The sequence below is a fragment of the Bemisia tabaci genome, chromosome 4, assembly GCF_918797505.1.
Source record: "Bemisia tabaci chromosome 4, PGI_BMITA_v3".
Classification (NCBI taxonomy): Eukaryota; Metazoa; Arthropoda; class Insecta; order Hemiptera; family Aleyrodidae; genus Bemisia; species Bemisia tabaci.
In genome coordinates, this window is record NC_092796.1 from 53,230,814 (window position 1) to 53,249,976 (window position 19,163).

The 19,163-nt window shown below is 35.5% G+C and overlaps 2 protein-coding genes across 4 annotated transcripts in view; one reads left to right on the forward strand and one right to left on the reverse strand.

The window, feature by feature from the left end:
* Positions 1-1,387: 1,387 nt before the first annotated feature.
* Positions 1,388-10,385, reverse strand: LOC109034129 (putative protein MSS51 homolog, mitochondrial). Of its 2 annotated transcripts, none has more exons than XM_019047096.2 (3): positions 10,031-10,385; positions 5,316-5,442; positions 1,388-3,937 (listed from the first exon to the last, which is right to left on the reverse strand). In XM_019047096.2, exon 3 carries the CDS (start codon positions 3,767-3,769, stop codon positions 2,432-2,434), a length of 1,338 nt encoding a protein of 445 aa, XP_018902641.2. In that variant the 5' UTR covers positions 3,770-3,937; positions 5,316-5,442; positions 10,031-10,385; the 3' UTR covers positions 1,388-2,431. The 2 variants fall into 2 exon arrangements, with proteins under 2 accessions (XP_018902641.2, XP_018902639.2); XM_019047094.2 differs by lacking the exon at positions 10,031-10,385 and adding an exon at positions 6,578-6,821.
* The window catches only part of Cul3 (cullin 3), a 30,843-nt gene continuing 18,811 nt past the window's right edge, over positions 7,132-19,163 (forward strand). The window contains exons 1-8 of one of the 2 annotated variants that reach the window (XM_019047093.2): positions 7,132-7,330; positions 8,806-9,069; positions 11,643-11,840; positions 13,676-13,861; positions 14,545-14,748; positions 15,487-15,666; positions 17,730-17,924; positions 18,569-18,745. In XM_019047093.2, the coding sequence (XP_018902638.1) occupies positions 9,013-9,069; positions 11,643-11,840; positions 13,676-13,861; positions 14,545-14,748; positions 15,487-15,666; positions 17,730-17,924; positions 18,569-18,745 (1,197 nt within the window). In that variant the 5' untranslated portion in view covers positions 7,132-7,330; positions 8,806-9,012. Of the gene's footprint in view, positions 7,331-8,805; positions 9,070-10,739; positions 11,073-11,642; positions 11,841-13,675; positions 13,862-14,544; positions 14,749-15,486; positions 15,667-17,729; positions 17,925-18,568; positions 18,746-19,163 lie in introns of those variants that run through there. The other variant, XM_019047092.2, reaches the window with a different exon arrangement.

A 19,163-nucleotide genomic window follows, 5' to 3' on the forward strand; every position in this document is an offset into this window, starting at 1 on the left:
CATTTTGTTAGTTCTCGCTTACTCTTTTATCCAGAATAAGAAATCGTCCTCACTTTTTTTCGGTGTGCGAGGTGCGGTATGCGCAGACATTCTGATAGGCGAACGATGCACATGAGTTAAATTTCCAGCCCTTTGCAAGTTCCTCCTCAGCATCTTGATTTATCTTGTGAGAATAGCTCTGTTTTCTTGAAGGATACCTATCATTCTTGAAACGTAGGAGCGCCTTGAATTTCTTATGACACCTCTGTCATCGTGAGATAGTTGCTTGAAGCGACGTGGCACTCCGCGTCCGCGGCCTACGGGCGACCAGCGTTACATGCGCATAGGCGCCTTCAAACCTAACAGGGATACCTCACGCATTGCGCAATACGTGAAGTATCCCTGCTGGGTTTGTCTTTGTAGGCGTCAGCGCCCGTTTGCGCTGGCAGCACGCCGCTGAATGACCCACTAATTGTAAGTGGGATTTTCTGGTCAGAAAAGCTCCCGAGCCCGGTGAATCGCGCGGGGAGCCTCGAGACCACGCGCAATTGATCCAGCGCCTAGGATTTACTACTCGATGGTGAAAGTGCAGAGGTGCGTATCTCAATTTTTGACAGTTTTGAGGTACCTGGATGCGTAAACGTGTTGTTGAAGATGTCGTCCATCTGCCAGCAAGAGATTATGATCGAAAAAAATCGGGAAGTTACCTAAAACCGTTGAACTTTTTCCGCGTATCTCAGGCTTAAGTGCAGAAATTCGTTTCTCGTTCTGGCCCCTTCATTTAATTCGGCGCGCCTTACGCCCTACGCACACCGCGCGCTCCTTAGCCTTTCCCGTCAACAGCGCATACAATAGCTGATCTGCTGTTCTGTTTTTATTTATTCTCAGGAATTCGCTGATTTTGAAAAGTTGCGAAATGCTTATCACTCGATGGCCCTCCAGTTGTACCTATTACTAGCGACGCGCGGCGTTCATGTCCATTAGGTATTTTTGTATGTTTTTGTAAAAAAATATCATTTTTGAGGTTTTTTATGGATCTGCTCGTTAGACAAAATTTTAACGGGGCATTGCATAAAAAATGAAAATTAATAATTGAAAAAAAAAAAAAAGGAAAAAAGGGAAGCCTTTGGGTTCTATAGACGCCAGTCTGTTGGACCGTTAACATTTTGGGATTTGGATAATGTCACATGAGAGCAGAAAAATATTTGCAGACCCAAGAATGAGTTGCTTTCAACAAAAATAAAAATTTCAGAGAGAAGGAAAGTTGACCTGACAAAGGTTCTTCCTTTTTAAAAAGAGATCAGGTTTTTGGATAGTTTCAATCATTAGGTATCAGAAAAGTATGTAGATCTCTGCAAAATTAACCTCAATTAAAGGGTCTGTGACGACGAGAGGGGACGGAAATAAATGAACTTGTTTCTTACAAAACATAAAAAATGTGTATTTCAAGTAACAATTTTGCAAAAATAACAAAAGAAACTTTTCCTCAGAAATATCGAAGAATAATCACAATTAGCAAAAACTGATACAAACATTTGTAAATTATTAACAGATGCAAAATTTTGTACTTCAGGACTCTACAACAATGTGAGATCAGGCATAACAATATGGCTTTTTATGGAAACTAATAAAAAAAAAACTACAAATTTGTCACCGAATTAAATAAGTGATCATTTAATAAGACCCCTCATGGTGAACTATCACTTGAAAATGGTCAACTAAAAGACAGAGTCCAGGAAGATTCGAGTTTCTTTCTGTTCTCACTCTCCCTTAATTCTACTCTTTTCCTCTACAGAAAATGGATTCTCTTTTTTCTGTAGCAATACTGAAAGCCCAGAAATTATTAAGAATTTAAAATCAGCATTTTGAGTTGTCATCAATGTAGACTCTTAGAAGTGTAACTAAAAACCAACATACCGACAGTGATACTCACAAAAGACGTATGTATCTCAGTTTGCGACATTGCAGATTTCCTATCATACTTTATATTTAAATGGAAACCTAGTGGACAATTCTTAATAACTGCTATGAATTTCCTTCTATGTGCAAGGAAAATTTTATGAAAACTTGAAGGAATGACGTTGATTTGTCTACTTTTGAAAAATAGAATAGGAGCAAAGATTTTTAAGCACCACAAACGAGATACGTTCTTCAATTGGGAGTTCCACCGTCAATAGTTCAACTAAAACATTCAGGCCTTTATTTTTATCTCAGTCTTGTTAAAAAATCTTGGGTTATTATGATCGTTTCCAATATTATTTTAAAAAGATAATCTGATCCCATCTCTTGAAATTAGTACACCAGAAACACACACACAAAAAAGGATGTTTTCATATGATAAAAGAACAATTTTTCCTTTGATGACACTTTCATTTACATCTGTGCGAGGGAGGAAAATGCTGTTACTGATTTGTAACATTTTTTAATTAGTAGCCGAGATGAAAATCGAGAATCAAAGAGTTAAGGGAGAAAGTTTATCATCTCTTTCAACAGCCAAAGCAGAGACATAATGATTTGAATAAAAAACAGAATCTCCTGGACTCTCCCAATCTCTGATTGGCCTAACACAACTATACGGATTTTTCTCAAATTCTTTGATGACTTTTACCCTGATATTATGTTCTATACTTTCGTTTATAAGTCTGTTGAGGTCACGCTTTGCCTCTTCCTTGGTGTAAGCAGTTAACATAATTGGAACATCTACATGTTTTAGGAAATAGGGTAGACTCTGTTTCCACATATCATTATCCGTACCCTCATCTTCATGTAAACCGCAGTTGAAGCTGACAATCATATTAGGTATGCTCGCATGGAAAGAATCACAATATTGATGATAAAATTCCGAGTGAAAACGAACTTGGATTGATTTGTTGGCATTCCAACAAGTATCACATGGTCTCAATATAGACGGAGAGTCTTCTAGTTCTGGTCCTATGTGAATTAGCAACAGAGAATGGAGCTCAGGAAGTAAGTGTAACAAAGTTTCCCAGTACTTCATGAATTGAAATTCATACGATGAACTAGCACCTACGAGGTGGATGATTAATCTTTTCCCAACTGTAAAGTTTGGCATCTCGCTGATGATGTGAAATACAGTTAAAATACCAGAGTAATACTGACTTACTAAACTTTCCAATCCAGCATTTAGTCTAGAATGGATATGATTGGTTAGAAAACTTTTGGTATCGTGTGCATCAAATTTAGTGTTGGGTTCAATCAAGTAAGATTCCAAGGAAAGTAAATCTACATTTTGCATGAACAAATCACAATCTAGAACTTTTTCAAAATCTGAGCAAATTTTTTCATGATCATCTATGATTTGATGTTCACCTGAGCAGTATGAGACACTATAACATTTCAAGCATGTTAAATCTTTTAAGATTTTTGTTGAATGACAAACTTTGCAAACTCTGGGAAAGAACAACATGTTCACTTCGTACAAACTTAAACATCGTTTCAAATGCTGCTCAAAAATAGTTTTTAACTTCCATCGTTTTTGACACCACAGTGAATCAGAATTTGAGCCATTAGAGCAAAAGGGCAGTGCAAACACATTGTCTAATTTTAACTCACGGCATATTTTTTGAGCAGTTAAGCAGAAGCTTTTGTGACTCTTCCAGTGAAATTTTTGATGATCAATGCCGCAGTAACTAATAAGTTTACATCCTGAACACACTTTCGATTGACAGAAAGATGCTTTGCTCTTGCAGATGTGGCACAAGAAAGCATTAAATGCCTGATCTCTCCTCTCTATATCTAAGTCTTCGTTTATCGCCTTCATAGTTGTCATTAAAAAACCGAGCAAAAAGTTTTTACTTACGAAAAAAAAAAAAAAAAAAAAAAAAAAAAAAAAAAAAAATCTTGAAGTAGCTAGAACTGGCAGAATAGGTATTCAATATTCGTTCATGCTGGATGATATCTTTAAATCTTCTTCTCAGCTTCCTTTTTCATAGAAGTCCTAAAAAAGAAAAAGAAAATAAAAAACTTGGAGTAAATGTACAAATTATGAATGATTCATTTTAGGATATTTGTACTAGTAGTAAGAATCTTTGAGAGAAAGGAGAAACATCCTTATAGTTAGAAAAGAACAGAATAATCGACAGCTTATACATCTTATACAGCAGTTCTAGGCCTTCACTTGGATTCCAGGCTCAAGTGGGGTGCACATATAAAGAAAAAGGTTGCACAACTGCGCCTGGAATTTGCAAATATGCAGTGGCTTTAAGGCCGAACATCATGCTAACCCCATCAACTAAAGCTGCTCCTCTACAAGTCAATGTTAAGGCCGTTTTGGAGTTATGGCTGCCAATTGTGGGGTTGTGCAGCCAAGTCAAATCTCGACAAAATTGAAATCATGCAAATGAAAATACTAAGAGGCTTAGTTAAAGCAAGATGGTATGAGAGAAACGCAGATATTCGCCCTGACCTCAACATAGACTTGGTAGAGGAGCACATTACTAAAATATACAACTCTTTCGTATCTCGACTTCATTGGCATCTTAATCCAGAAGCACTTGCTTTCTTGGAGTTAGACCAATGTAGAAGGCGATTAAAATGCAGAAAGCATGACATGATCGGGGGTTCTTCTGACTTGACCAGGTTCGGTCGTCCGCTGTTCTTCAGATAATACAAAAAGATTTATTAATTAGAATTAATCTTGTCTTTATTATCTCCTCAATGTATCAGAGGTAGTAATATTTATTATTTAAAATAAAAATTGTATATAGAGTTAAGTATAAATCTTAATGGATAGATTAAGCTTTTCAAAGACAAGAATTTTGTCTAAAAGTGTTTAATTGTGCATTATTATTATCTTGTGCAAAAATAAAATTAAAAAAAAAAAAAAAAAAAAAAAAAAAGCAGTTACAGCTTTTTGTTCACTGAGTAAGTAGTTACTCACAGCAAAAGTAAGAGGAATGGTTTGTACCTTTTTAACCTTAATGGAAAAAGTAAGACTTACTGGTAAAATCCCTTGAAAATTGAAAATGTTAAGAACAAAATCAATCTGCCAAAAGTTGGTCAGCTTCTTAACGCTACACCGAGAGGCCAAAATTTTCTTAAAGAAACTGTCTTCTAATGTATGGTGGCAAAAATTGTAGGTTGGTAATCTTTAGAGACTTACTCATCATCTTACAAAGAGGAATCTTTAACAGATGAAGCTACTTGGATATCCATGGAAAACATCAATTGATAATGGATATATTAAGCAAGATTTTTACAATATATGTTTGAACAAAAGCCAATGATCAATCAGGTAAGATAAAAATACTTTGCTACAAAGCGCTGGTGCTTAGCAGAGCACATAGAGGTGATATGATTACTCTCTCAATACCAACCTTGAAAAGCAAATTTGAAGACAATTTAGTTTCTTTGTTATGGTGCATAAAAAATGGGATGCACTGATCAATTGGCATAATGGACTAGCACACGTCCGATTTCTGTCAGAAAGTTCATCGGAGGCCCCTGAAAGATGACAAACAAACAACATATAATATAAATCAAACATAGTAGATACTGCAATTTTTGGCATGATTCTTATTTTAATTGCCTAGCATCCAAAACAATTACTTAAAGTTTCCTATGAGATTGCGCACATTTCCTCATTCAGTTCTTACCACCAGTTTCTCATCAAAGTAAGTTAACATATCATTACATTGCAAGAAGGAGAAACTGTGACACTGAATGCTGATTTTTTTCGGCTTAGGGTGATGGGGCTTGCAATATAGGAACCATATTTCTCCTGTAGGGTGATTCAAGGTACTTGGTTCTATGTACTATTGATACCGCTTCTCTGCGACCACTTGTGCAAGTATGATCAATTATGAGTTTCTTCGGATTATCAAAAATTGGATTGATAGGAAATGGATCCATGTCTTCAGGGTAAGAATTAAATTTGTAAGTCACTTAACCCAAAAAGATTCATTAGTGATACTGAAAAAATGCATAGACAGTGGGTACCCGGAACGCGCGGTCACCATCTCAACCGAGTGCGCATGCGGCAACAGTCATCCATCGGTGATGCGCTTTGGCCGGAGCCCCCGAATTTGCATCAAGGCTCCACTTGGTGCTGGACAAGCCTTGTCTGAACATGTTCTAGTCAAATTTTAGCGTGAAGCTTTAGAGATTTTTAGAATTGTTTTGAAATAAGCTGATAGTAAATTTTAGATAAACTGCGTGCAAGCACGGCGAGATAAGGAAACGCACTGTCTATAAGTTATAATGTCTTCAAAAAAGTGTTGTTAATCAATAATCAATTTTGATCTACGAAATGTTACTGATAGCACTTCTGACCATAATTAGAAGCCAAGTAACATCAAAAATTACAAATTTTTAAGAGAGATGTTGATCTGATCATTGTCAAACCAAATTTTAGGGAAAAACTCAAATAGAACTCATGTTCATTGATCAAGGTGGTGGCGATACGTACACGTACACAGATATGTTTTCCTCTACCTACTTACCTTGGGAGCCTGAAGCAGGTTTAATTCACCACTCCTTAAAACTTATCTAGTAGACCTGGAGCAGATGAGGTCAGTTCTCTCTTAAGTTGACAAATAATATTAAATAATACAAATCAAATTCCAAAAATTTAACTTACATCCTGTGTTGTTTTTGCAATCAGACTTGGCAATTCAAATATTCTCGGTCTGATAATTCAATGCACACTGTTTACATAGCAGTAGTAGTTCTTACAGATAACTCAAAAATATTGTTCTCTCATCAAAAGGTTAAAAATGTGAGAAAAAATGATAAGAAAGGCAAATGATACTGTTTTGTGGTTTTGTTATTCTACAAATTTGAAATTGGCTCTCATTTCTTGTAGGTTAGATTATCGACTAGTGATTTTGGCAGAGTAGTCACCTTGACAGAGGAGGGGCCTGAAAGCTCTGCAACTTGCAGAACTTTAATGCATTGCAAACTGTGCTCAACACGAAAATTTGTTTCTTAATTCTTTATATTTACAGCTTTCTGAGTAAATATATCAATCATGTATTTCACCATATTAGAATTTTTTTCTCATACTTGAAAGCTAAGTTTTTGAAAAATGCTCTATCAATCCATAAAATCACAGAATAATCAATTGAAAAGTGAGGAGTTCAAGGGTGCTGAGGTCGACCTACATCTTCTTCTAGCTTTATCTGTCTACCAACTCGATCATCTGGCCCGTGTTGTCTTGTCAGTAGCTGTAGAGGGGATTGTTCACAACTTTTGTCAATGTTTGGGAGCTTTTTTAAAGTTTTTCTGCAATTAATTGATTAAGAACCGTGTGTGCTTTTCTGTTTTCCTCATTCTACAGTTCTCATTGTCCTATGCCTTTAGTGCTGTTTATACTGTTATCTTATGGCCAATTGTGAGTATGAACTCCCTTCACACTTTAGTGATTAAGTCAGGGTTAATCAAACTAGGCCACTATTTACACTTCATTCTTATTTTTCAATCCTGTTATTCTATTTTGATCGTAAGACAAGGCTTCACCACTTTCCTTCCACAACTGGTTCAGTCTAAAAGCTGAACATGCCTTGATTATGTGGCTTTTGTCAAACACAGCTTTGTTCTGTGGTATCAAGCTTGGTTATCGGAGTCTCAGCACTATGTTTACTTTAGTATTTGACTGATGCTCATCTCCAAATTATTCATATTTATCACTGATTAATCTCTCTAAAATCCCTAATTTCCTCTCTCTATTATTTATGGATTATTCCATGCGAGTGCAAGAATGTTTATCTATCTCATATGTCATTTTCTGACAAAGCCTTATTAGGGTTATGCGACATCTTCATTGTGCCTGTGGTATGGAACTCCCTTTCTACACTGTTATTTCCAGTCTGAGTTCTCAACTTTATTTTCAACTGACTGCATTATGCTGCTGTTAAGTTTTCTAATATCAAGCTTACTCTAGATGAACACTGTATTTTCTCTCACTAATACTGCTCTTAAGTTCTACGAGGGTCATTAACCTCTCATTGCCTATGAATGAAGTATCTCTTTTTACTATATGTTGCCTTAGTTTTGTGGCACATCATCTAGAATTTCAAAAATGTTGTACCAATTTGTACATTAATGATGATCAGTATCTCCATCTACCTTGCAATACTCATTTTCGACTCTACAACTTTGATAGTGCCAAAGATGACAGGTGTTCTGAACTTATCACACTTTGCCTTCTCAGTTTCTATATCTAGTCAGGTGTTTATTTTTTAAATTCAGAAAATCCTCTTAAATGTCAAACTTAAAGTCTATAAATCATTGATGAGGAAGCTCAAGGGATGGTGTGGCTGTACTTTTATCTACAGCTCAAGGTCTGTTGCTGTTGAGGCACTGTAAGTAACCAATTCCTGCACAGAGTTACCAAACTTTCTGCTGAATCAGCAAGATACCTCCTAAATTTTGTTTTATCTTTGTCAAGTTAAAGTTTGTATTGAATGAGGATGGAACCTTGATAGATGAACTACGTAAACGGAGCATGAGCCATCCTCCCCTTTGATTTCGTGACAATTTTTTTTTCTGTTTTTAAAAAGATAGATTTGTGGTGTTTTAATACCTAAGTATTGCATTATCAAAATATCGCGATCTTTCAATTTTACATGCCAACATTCTTGCACCAATTTAAGTATGAATAATTATGAACTAAATTCTAGATCGAGAACAAAGCAATGTCCATATTTTTATTAATTAGTTACCTTGTTACTGTACTGAGGTATTTTATTTGGTAACTTTTAGTAGCCTTTATTGGCATAAAAAATTAACAGAACTCCATCCACTCGGCATTAGATTATCATTCAGTTCATTTTATCCTCTAATCCTAATAATTTTCTTTTTTTCCAGCTTTTTGGCCCTAATGCATTCCAGAAGTCTTCGGTCTTCCTAAGTTTTCTTCTATGTCCGAATCACCACTTGATTTAGACGTTTACGCTAATAGGAATACTACAACCAGCTTTCTGGCAATGACCAGACACGACACGGTCTAATTGAGAAATGAAATTCTGATCATACCTTTCCTTCCTTGCCAAGTTCAGCAACAATCTTATCAAGATGATGAAAGGAGGCCTCCCGAAGAAGGAATCGAAGATGCGAATCCGCTCTTTTCCTGTAAGTACCAAACTTAATTTCGACGGTGAAACTACCAAACCACGTATCTCGTTTGCGGTGTTTAAAAATCTACGCTCGCATTTTATTTTTTTGAAGTAGACCAAATCAATATCATTCCTTGAAATTTTCACAGAATTTTCTCTGCACGAGGAGAAAAAATCACAGAAATTTTCAAGACTGGACGCTAAGTAGTTTTTCATTTAAAAAATGAAGTATGACAGGAAGTCTGCGACGTCGCAAACCGAGATACGTGGTTTGGTAGTTTCACCGTCGATTTGTGTAAATTTTGGATTTTGTGAGATGTGATCCCTTTTATTGTGTCAGATGGACGTACGTAGGCCAAAAAAAACTTTTTTGCACGCCAACTGTATGCACTTACTTACTTACTTCTTTTAAGCAAAAACACATCCAGATAATAGGTGATTGAGATCAATGTAGGCTACTAAAAATCAAACTGTCCCTCTTTTCTATGATTTTTTTCCACAAATAAATAACTTTTAATGATGGATACATACTTAAGTTCAATGCCACTATGAGAAAATAACAAAAAATTATAATCAAGCAGTAAGAGTGAAATGTTATGAGTGCAGTCTACTTAAAGGTCAATAATCTTTAGCGTATCTAATTCATAGGCATCAACTAAGTATCCAATGATTTTCCCCACCAAAATTTTAGAAGGTACCTGTCCAGCAAAAGTAACCTTTAGGCACCATCAATAATTTTCTTGGGAGCAATGAAGGTCCTCAAAAATTTAGCAGGAAATTTTGCAACCTGCAAAGATGTATTAGGAATGAAAGCTACAAGAGTTTTTAGGCGCAAAATTTCACTAGAATCTCTTAATCCTTATTTATTTCTTAATCCATCTGGCTGGCGTCCCTTGTATAAAGCAAATTTGGTCCGTATGGCACAGAGTGCCTGAAACTGGTTATTGTCAAAAGGAAACGAAAAGTATTTTAGCTACCTGATGGTCCTTGAGTGCGTCAATATACTTCTTTCACTGGTGATGTTCAAATGTTCAATCCGGGCTACTTGGCATTTACCAGAAACTCTTGTTCACTTTGATGTAAGTTTGAGTTGTATGTGGGCTCTCTACATCTTCAAATTACAAAACAAAACACCTCGTTGTTGTTGTTCTAGGTTGATTCAAATTACAGAACAATGTGTTGAACTTTTAATCAGCTGCGTGCATGCGTCTTTTTATATTAATTTTTTTCTGCTTTTTAATCCAATCAGGTGCAATAAGTTGCAAACATATTGCTGAATTAGAGTGAAAAACAAGATCAGTAGTTTTGTCTCCTTTGAAGAACTTCCCTTGTTTATTTGTATGTAATTTTCTTTTGTGGAACAAGCAGAGGGGAAGATTCCTCTTAAACAGCTGACGTATAACCTTCTTTCAATTCCACTAATTTGTCAGCTGTTCTTCTGAACCTCAATCTCTATAACAATGCAATTATACTGGGCACATTTTTTAATATATTTCCAAATCACACAACCCTAAATTTTCAGTGTAGGTCTTTTTTGACTCAATTTTCTTTGCTGTGCCATTAAAAACTCGGAAAATCTGGCTTAAAATAACTGAGAAAATTTGATTTTTCTTCTTATGTGCAATTTCAATTTTTCCAGTGTTCCTGTAGTTCAGCCTTCATTCATTTTCTACTTTCAAATCTGCCTTGTTTTTCTGCAATGATTTGCCATTGTATTCCCCCCCAAAATTGTTTCATAGCTCGCAAAAAACATGCTTTGGCAAGACTTCATAAATGTGTGATTCCAAATTTTCAATGCAGTTAAACATCCATGGTTTTGTCTAGTTTGCATTTTTGTTGACTTCATCACTTGACAGCTTTTGTGTCCACATGTCGAGAACCCATGATCGGTCTCAGACTTATGGCGCAACTCATTCGAAAGATTCAAAAGACCCCTTCGGCCTCAGGAGCAAATTTAGAATTGGAATATGGGATCTCAATATCCTCGACCCACCATTTCAAAAGCATTTTGACAATGGGGTAAGATCTCTGCTGAGCTCAACCTTTATCGCGTGTTTAATGTGGATATTTGTGCAGGTGTGCCACATCGGAAAATGTCATATATGATAGAGCTAAGAGACGTCTTCATTAATCTGACTACACGGTCTTTTAAAGCACACAATTTGCATAGAATTTTGATATTTATCTTGATTTCAAAATCTTTCAAGTAGTTGGAATACTCTGCTAGCTTGATTCTCTTGAGTTAATCAAGGCACTAGCATTGTTGTAAGTAGAATGTTTGCCAAATAAGTTTTCGCACTTTTAGAATGCGACAGAAAATCTGTCATCTTATGTCTTGCATTTACTTTCAATGCTGAACTGCATTGAATGCATTGATTCTTTTGCCACAGTCTAAAAGTGCGTACTCTTTTTTGGCATGGACTTTAATCTGGAACAACTCAATTCTCCATTGAAGCAGTTTTTCAACCATTCTTCGTCAAATTAATTTGTTGCTGTTCCCATTTTGACCCGTTTGCTGTATGATCATGTTGTATACAGCTTTTTCACAAGAACTTTCCTCACTCTGTCGGATCTAAATTTCTGTTTCAGATGTCCATGGATGAGAAGTATGTGGAGAGGATTTGGGCCCTTCTTAAGAATGCTATTCAAGAAATCCAGAAGAAAAATAATTCCGGCCTCAGTTTTGAAGAGCTGTACAGAAATGCTTACACCATGGTACTTCACAAATTTGGTGAACGGTTGTACACTGGGTTGAAAGAAGTTGTTACGCAGCATCTTGAATCTAAGGCAAGTAGTTTTTTTGTTGTCGTTGAGATAGATACATAATGTTGTTAGCATCAATACGAGCTTTTAAGGTGCTTTTTTAGATCCGAAATCTCGAGTTGAGATTCTAAGGGAGTCTGGGATTTCTCGGTCTGGGGACCAATCTATTCAAATGAGCTATACATATCCTGGATGCACATCTTGTGGTGAAGTTATTTTTTCATTTTCCAAATTACCCTTGTGTTTATTCTACAGTAATTTGAATGTATAGAGCATAAGATATCAGTTAAACCTAAGTCAAGCTGTAATGAAATGAAATGAAGGCTTATCATAGTTCCATAGGAAGAAAGAAAGGGGATGAGGGCCCATATTTAGTCTGATGACTGTCATCTTTTCAGCAGTAGCACACAAATCATTTAAAATTATTTGCAACAAATTTGCAGGAAGGACATGTCTACAAAAGACTTCTGCACATAATACCTAGAATTGCACATTTAAATTTTATTATCATTTGATACACTGTTCTTTGCAACACTTGGAGCACAGTAAGCTTCTACATTGAACTTTGTACGTGTCAACTTCGAGAGAAAAGGGCTGAAAAGTGAAATTTTCAGTATTCTTGCACTCGTTTTCATACAGTAATGTGGGATTGTTGCTATGTGTGTGTGTGGATGCTGCTCTGCACGTTGTTTTTTATTTTGGAATAATTAGATCTTCTTGTCTATCTTATTTCTCCAACAAGCAAAGAAACAGAAGCTCTCCTCGATCGCCAATCAGATGTCATAACATTTCTGCTGAATGGTGCGTTTATAAACGCTGAAAAATTCACTCCTCAGCCCCGCTTTTCTGCAAATTGGCTTTTAGAAAGTTTGATGTTTAAAGCTCATTGTGCTTCAGAAGAGATGACATGTTTGTAAAGGACATAATATTAATTAATAATTACTCCACAAAATTCAGCCAACTCTGAATTCTTTGGTTCTCTGTGCTGGGTCCTTTGTGGTATAAATAATCGTCAGCATCTTTTGAAGAAAACGAGTTGCATTTAGGAACCTACTACAAAGTAGCTTCAGGGCAATGGACAATTTCCTTGAATCTGAAAGTTAATCATTTATATTTATTAACAAAATTATTGGGTTTTCAGCCAGTCATAATGAAATAACAATATATTGAGCTTTTAGCCAATTTTCTCGTTACTAATATGTAAACTTAGGCCATGCTTAAAAAAAGAGTATGCAAGAGAATGTTTATTTAAAAAGTACCTTAGCATGGCGATAAAAGCAAACGTCTTGGCCATGACGATGACCTACACTAGTGCAAAGAACAAAGGCAGAAAAACACTGGAAGGAAGCAAACAAGAGAAAAAATTACAAAACTTTTGCTTTTATCACCATGTTAAGGTAACTTTTAAATAAACATTCTCTTGCACATTGTCTATTTTAAGCATGGCCTTAGTTTACATATTATTAAAGAGAAAATCGGCTAAAAGATCAATATTTGTTTCTTTCATTTATTAATAAATAAAAGCACTTGAGTAAGCAAAACCCTTAATTTTTACACTGGACAAATATTGAAGAAAATTTAATATGTTTATACATATTAAACTGACTATTATTAGTCAGAGCCTTTTGACTCGTCCCTCCTCATTGTTAAAATTCATTTTGCTGTCCAAGTAGTTGACTAAATTACAAAGAGAGCCTATGTCACAAAACAGAAATTAAAAGAAAGAAATATATGGGAAAAAAATACATAATTGAATCTATTCCCTTAAGTACTATTTTAAAAGTTCAGTGCGCAAATTGCACAAACACTCTGCTATATATCTGCCAGGTTTTGTGAGATGCCTTTTTGTTGTTTTGCAGGTTCGAGAAGATGTGTTAAAATCACTAAACAACAATTTCCTGCAAACGTTAAACCAAGCCTGGAATGATCACCAAACGTCAATGGTCATGATCCGTGATATCCTAATGTACATGGATCGTGTGTATGTTCAGCAAAACGATGTTGACAATGTATACAACCTTGGTCTTATCATCTTCAGGGATCAGGTACAGGATTCAAAAATAAAAAATAAAAAATAAATGTGATGCAAAATATTCCTCTGCCCCATTTGGTTCTGCAAATTACTCTAATCATGTTACAATTAGTTGACAATTGATGCAGGTAACTGCTTAGGATATTAATACTAAAAGAGTAAGAGCACTTTATCATGTGCAAGCAGCTGGAAACACGCACAATGTGCATTAAGTGCAGAGGTAAATGTTACTAGAGTTGGACGCAATATCCAGCAACTATGTGCTCTGCTATATTATCTTGCTGGACATGATTTTTGCGGGTATACAAATCTGGTCAGATAATTTGGCATTACGTGGCAATTAGATGCAACAGATTGTGCTTTTTGCCTGCCACCCAAATTTTTTAATTTTTTTGTTTAAAGTCTTGGAGAATTTTTTTATTGAAAATTGGCGAAACTATATCTGTACTCATGAATTTTAGAAAATTTTAATGGAAACAACTTTCTGCATTTTAGTCCAGAGCTAATAAACTGTTTTGACACAATGTAATAAGCTTAATTTGTTTTCTTTTTCAAAAACCAGAAACATTTATGCCCTCAATCAAATTTTTTCACTTTCAGAGATGATAAGATGTAAGGATACTTTTATTTGTCCCTCCATGGTGTTCATTGCAATTTTGCTCCCTTCATATGTTTTATTTTAATTTTCTTCTGTAGGTCGTCCGATATGGCTGCATTCGAGATCACCTGCGGGACACATTGTTAGGTTTGGTAATGCGCGAGCGAAAAGGAGAAGTCGTTGATAGAATAGCGATAAAAAATGCCAGTCAGATGTTGATGGTTTTGGGAATCAACAATCGGGCAGTATATGAAGAAGACTTCGAAAGACCATTTCTACAACAGTCTGCTGAATTTTTCAAGGTAAAGATAATTTTTTCAACAACCTGCCAAATTATTCATCCTTTTTTTTCATTTTTGGTGAAAGCTACTACTACACTAGGGTAGGAACCTGGTGGTCTGGAGAAAGCGGATGGTCAGGAAATTTATAGTAATCTGGAACGCAGGAAAAGTCAGGGAATTTTGCAAGCAGCGTTCAGCAAAAGTTCCAAGGAAAAATCTCAGTGGAGGACTTTGTTCAAAACTCAAAGAATCCAGAAATTTTGAAGTCATGGAGAAGCAAAAAAAGTCAGGAAAAGCTAGAGAAAGTCAGGGAATTTGAAAAGAAGAAATTATGGAAATCCTGGGCACAGAGTTTTCTTTCAAAGTAATTATGTAGTCGTTCATCACAAGTAATAAATATATTGCCCAGAAGCCACACAGCCAACTGAGTGGACTTTATACCAGCATTAAAAATGCGATAATCAATATCGATGATGCGGGTATACTAAGTTGGTTAATTTGAGTTCTTTTATTTTTTCTTATACTCAAATTCTGTCAGTTATTATTACCTGCCGGTTTCTAAATTTAGTAGTTTTCTTTCCTCTTCCTTGGAACCTAACAACTGATTCCTACTGAACGATTTAGGGAATTTTAAAGGTACTATAGTCTGCGAGTTGACTTGCGTCATTACATTAAGAGTTATTAAGGTCTCTATCTTTTTTACCTGGCTGAGTACTAATCAGTGACTAAAATGAATGAAATAATCTTGATTTTGTGCAGATGGAAAGCCAGAAGTTCCTAGGAGAAAATAGTGCGTCAGTGTACATCAAGAAAGTAGAAGCACGCATCAATGAAGAAGCTGAAAGGGCAAAACACTACCTTGATGAATCCACAGAAACCCGGATTGTTGAAGTAGTTGAAGAAGAACTCATCAAAAAACACATGAAAACCATAGTTGAGGTAAATTCTTCCACAAACTATAACTTAAAAGAGTGCCAAACTTAGCTGAAAATATTCGATTTTCTTTAGTGATTAACCAACTCTTTTTCAATATTCATTCAAACACATATCAAGAGCTAAGGAGCAATGCTGCCTAAATGATAAATTTGGCAAAATTGAGTCAGTGTCTGTTTCGCATTTTATAGTATACCTAAAATGCACAAAGAATAGAGAGAAAACATGAGACTCACTCGCTCAAATTATTTAAATCTTATAAATTGTATGAATTAGATTTAAACAATTTGTACAAGTGAATTACAAATTCTCTTTATTTTAACCATTTTTTGTGCAGTCCAATCTCCCGTTTCTCAAGTGTAAAATATGCAAGTTGATTTTTTAGTTTTTTCCAATGCTGCATGGGAGCGCTGTAATAACCTTAGAAAGTATTAAAAACTGTATATCGACGGTGAAACTACCAAACCACGTATCTCGTTTGCGGTGTTTAAAAATCTACGCTCACATTTTATTTTTTTGAAGTAAAACAAATCAATATCATTCCTTGAAATTTTCACGGAATTTTCTCCGCACAAAGAGGAAAAATCACAGAAATTTTCAAGACTGGATGTTAAGTAGTTTTTCATTTAAAAAATAAAGTATGACAGGAAGTCTGCGACGTCGCAAACCGAGATACGTGGTTTGGTAGTTTCACCGTCGATATCTAGCCTCAAAATTATGAAAATGAAAATGGCAAAGTTTTCTCTTCTTCCTGCAAAGTTGTTAGTTTGCAGATAGGCAGTATTGTATCTTAAACGTCAGAATGCAATTTTATCATTTATATGCAAATGCAGCTTTTTGATGTCAAAATTAGAGATTACATCAGGAAGTTTGAGAGTCCAAAAATTGCTAATGAATGGGCCTGTTGCAAACTTTTGCTAGAGCAAAAATAAGAGTTGTTTCTTGTAGATAATGCCTCAAAAATCACGATGAGCGCATCGGCAAAGTCTGAAATGCACTCATAACTTCACAATCTGCGCAAGAAATTTGCGTTTTTTTAAGCTTCCCGCTTCAAAAACGATACTACGGCACAGGTGAACATTTTGTTAGAGGAGTCGCTCCATCGTCAGCGATATTCATCATGGCCGACGCTTGCGCGTAATTCAAGGAGAGTTCAAGGTCAATCAATTTGGGCGTGGAAAACATGAACGTTAAAACACGCCGATTGTTATCTGGTCTAATCCAGTTCAGGTATTATCTCGTCCCATCACACGTGTTTTGGCGGATTGGCGTCGGCCATGATGAGTATTGCCGACGATGGAACGACTCCTTTTACAAAATGTTCACCTGTGCCGTAGTATCGCTTTTGAAGCGGGAAGCTCAAAAAACCGCAAATTTCTTACGCAGACTGTGAAGTTATGAGTGCATTTCAGACTTTGCCGATGCGCTCATTGTGATTTTTGAGGCATTATCTAGAAGAAACAACTCTTATTTTTGCTCTAGCAAAAGTTTGCAACAGGCCCATTGAGCAAACATATCCAGAGAAAGTGGTACCTTAATGCAGAAACCAAGCTTTCTTAATTTTATTGAAGCTTGTTGTAAAAAAATGCCTTTTGGTTTGCATTAATTCCTCCTTGTTTTTCTATCTCTGATGTTTATGTATACTTGATTTAATTTAGATGTAACAATATTTAATGTACTGATTTTCATGATATAGTAACAGCTTTTGTCAATTCAGTCAAAACTCTGATACTAATGAGGTATTTCTTTTCGTGTAATGCTACAGTAAGCCTGAACTCCAATTCTTAGCTATTTTCGTTTTAAAGAAGACCTCAGAAAGCCTATTAAACATCACAGGGAATTTTTAACTATGATTCCCTGAGACTTGCCCTTCAAAAAAATGAAACGTGACAAGATAGTCACTAACGAAGATGTATCAGTTAACAGTTTCCTCGTTGTCATGATGTTTTTTTCGCTCTGCAGCGAGTATTACATTAGTTTATAGCTCAAGATTCATCCAAATCATTACCTAAATTGATATTATCGAGTTGATGAAAACACTGGGCTTTACCTTTCTTTAAAATTTTCAGATGGAAAATTCTGGTGTGGTCCATATGCTGAAAAACAAGAAAACAGAGGATTTGGCATGTATGTACAAACTTCTTAGTCGAGTGACAGATGGATTGAAAACTATGTCCGACTGTGTCAGTCAGTATCTTCGTGAGCAAGGAAAAGCTTTGGTGCAAGAGGAAGAAGGCGGCGCTAATGCTATCAACTTTGTACAGGTAATAAATTGCACATTGCCATACTTTTTTTATTAAAAAATATTAAATACAGTTGTATCTGGTGATAACATTTTTAAAAAGAAATGACAAATAGAACGTTGCTCTCAGAAAAACGCTTTTTCAAGCAACATTCTAACGAGAAATGGTCGGCAAGGACTTGAATAGATTAATTGTATCTTGGAAAACATTACTGCAGGAAACGATATAATAATATGCAACTGCAAGTTTAGTCTTGTCTGTTAGTTTTGTGAATTATTATTTTTTTTTTACTCAATATTTTCTTAAGGATTTTCTCCTTCTTTTTCACAATGCAAGAGGTATAAATGGGCATCGTCATTTAAGGTAGATTTTAGTATTTAGACAGGTAATTAATGCACAAATACAAAATGCATGGCTCTTGTTATGGGATAGCATACATTTTCATGGTTTTAACTTTGTCATGCACCTACCACCCTGCATTTAGTTCAGGAGACAAAGATATTTTGTAATTAAAAAAACAAATTCCATGTCACAAAAGTTGTATGATTTTCTTGGCATATCCGTAAATACTGATATCAAAACCTTTGTCTTATGATGTGTTGCACTATCACCGTAACTCATATTTTCAAGTAACTTACATCCATTCCTTACCAATTTTTTTTCAGAATCTTCTGGATCTGAAGGACAAATTAGATCATTTCTTGCACAACTCATTTGCAAACGATAAGATTTTCAAACAAATGATTGCATCAGATTTTGAATACTTCTTAAATCTAAATTCCAAGTCTCCCGAATATCTGTCTCTCTTCATAGACGATAAACTGAAGAAAGGAGGAAAAGGGGTAAGTAAAATGAATTTTATGGTTGCCTTTTAGTCGAGATCGTGGAATGGGTAAATTTTGCGTTAACCACAATCGTAACTCATGCTGAGAAAGTAAATTCAGCAAATTGAATCTTCTGCAATCTAACAGCTGATACTGAACCTGTGCTGTTTTACGCTTTTCCTCTGGCCAGTGAAGAGGAGCATTATCAGATAGATAGATGGATAACATCTCATTAAAGTCTTTGTGTCTGCAGAAGTTCGCATCTTTATAATCTACATTGAAATTTCAATTTATTTATTTTTAGGGGTCATCAAACAAATGTTTCCGATCATGGAATCCTTTAACCAAAATCAGTGAAATTGGATTTTTTAAACTTAAATTGTATGTAAATGTGTAGCTACTACAAGAACTGCATGCTTGGTATCTATCTACATGA

Coding starts and splice junctions, on each gene's coding strand:
- LOC109034129 (XM_019047096.2), bottom strand. CDS start 3,769: ATGACAACTATGAAGGCGATAAACGAAGACTTAGATATAGAGAGGAGA.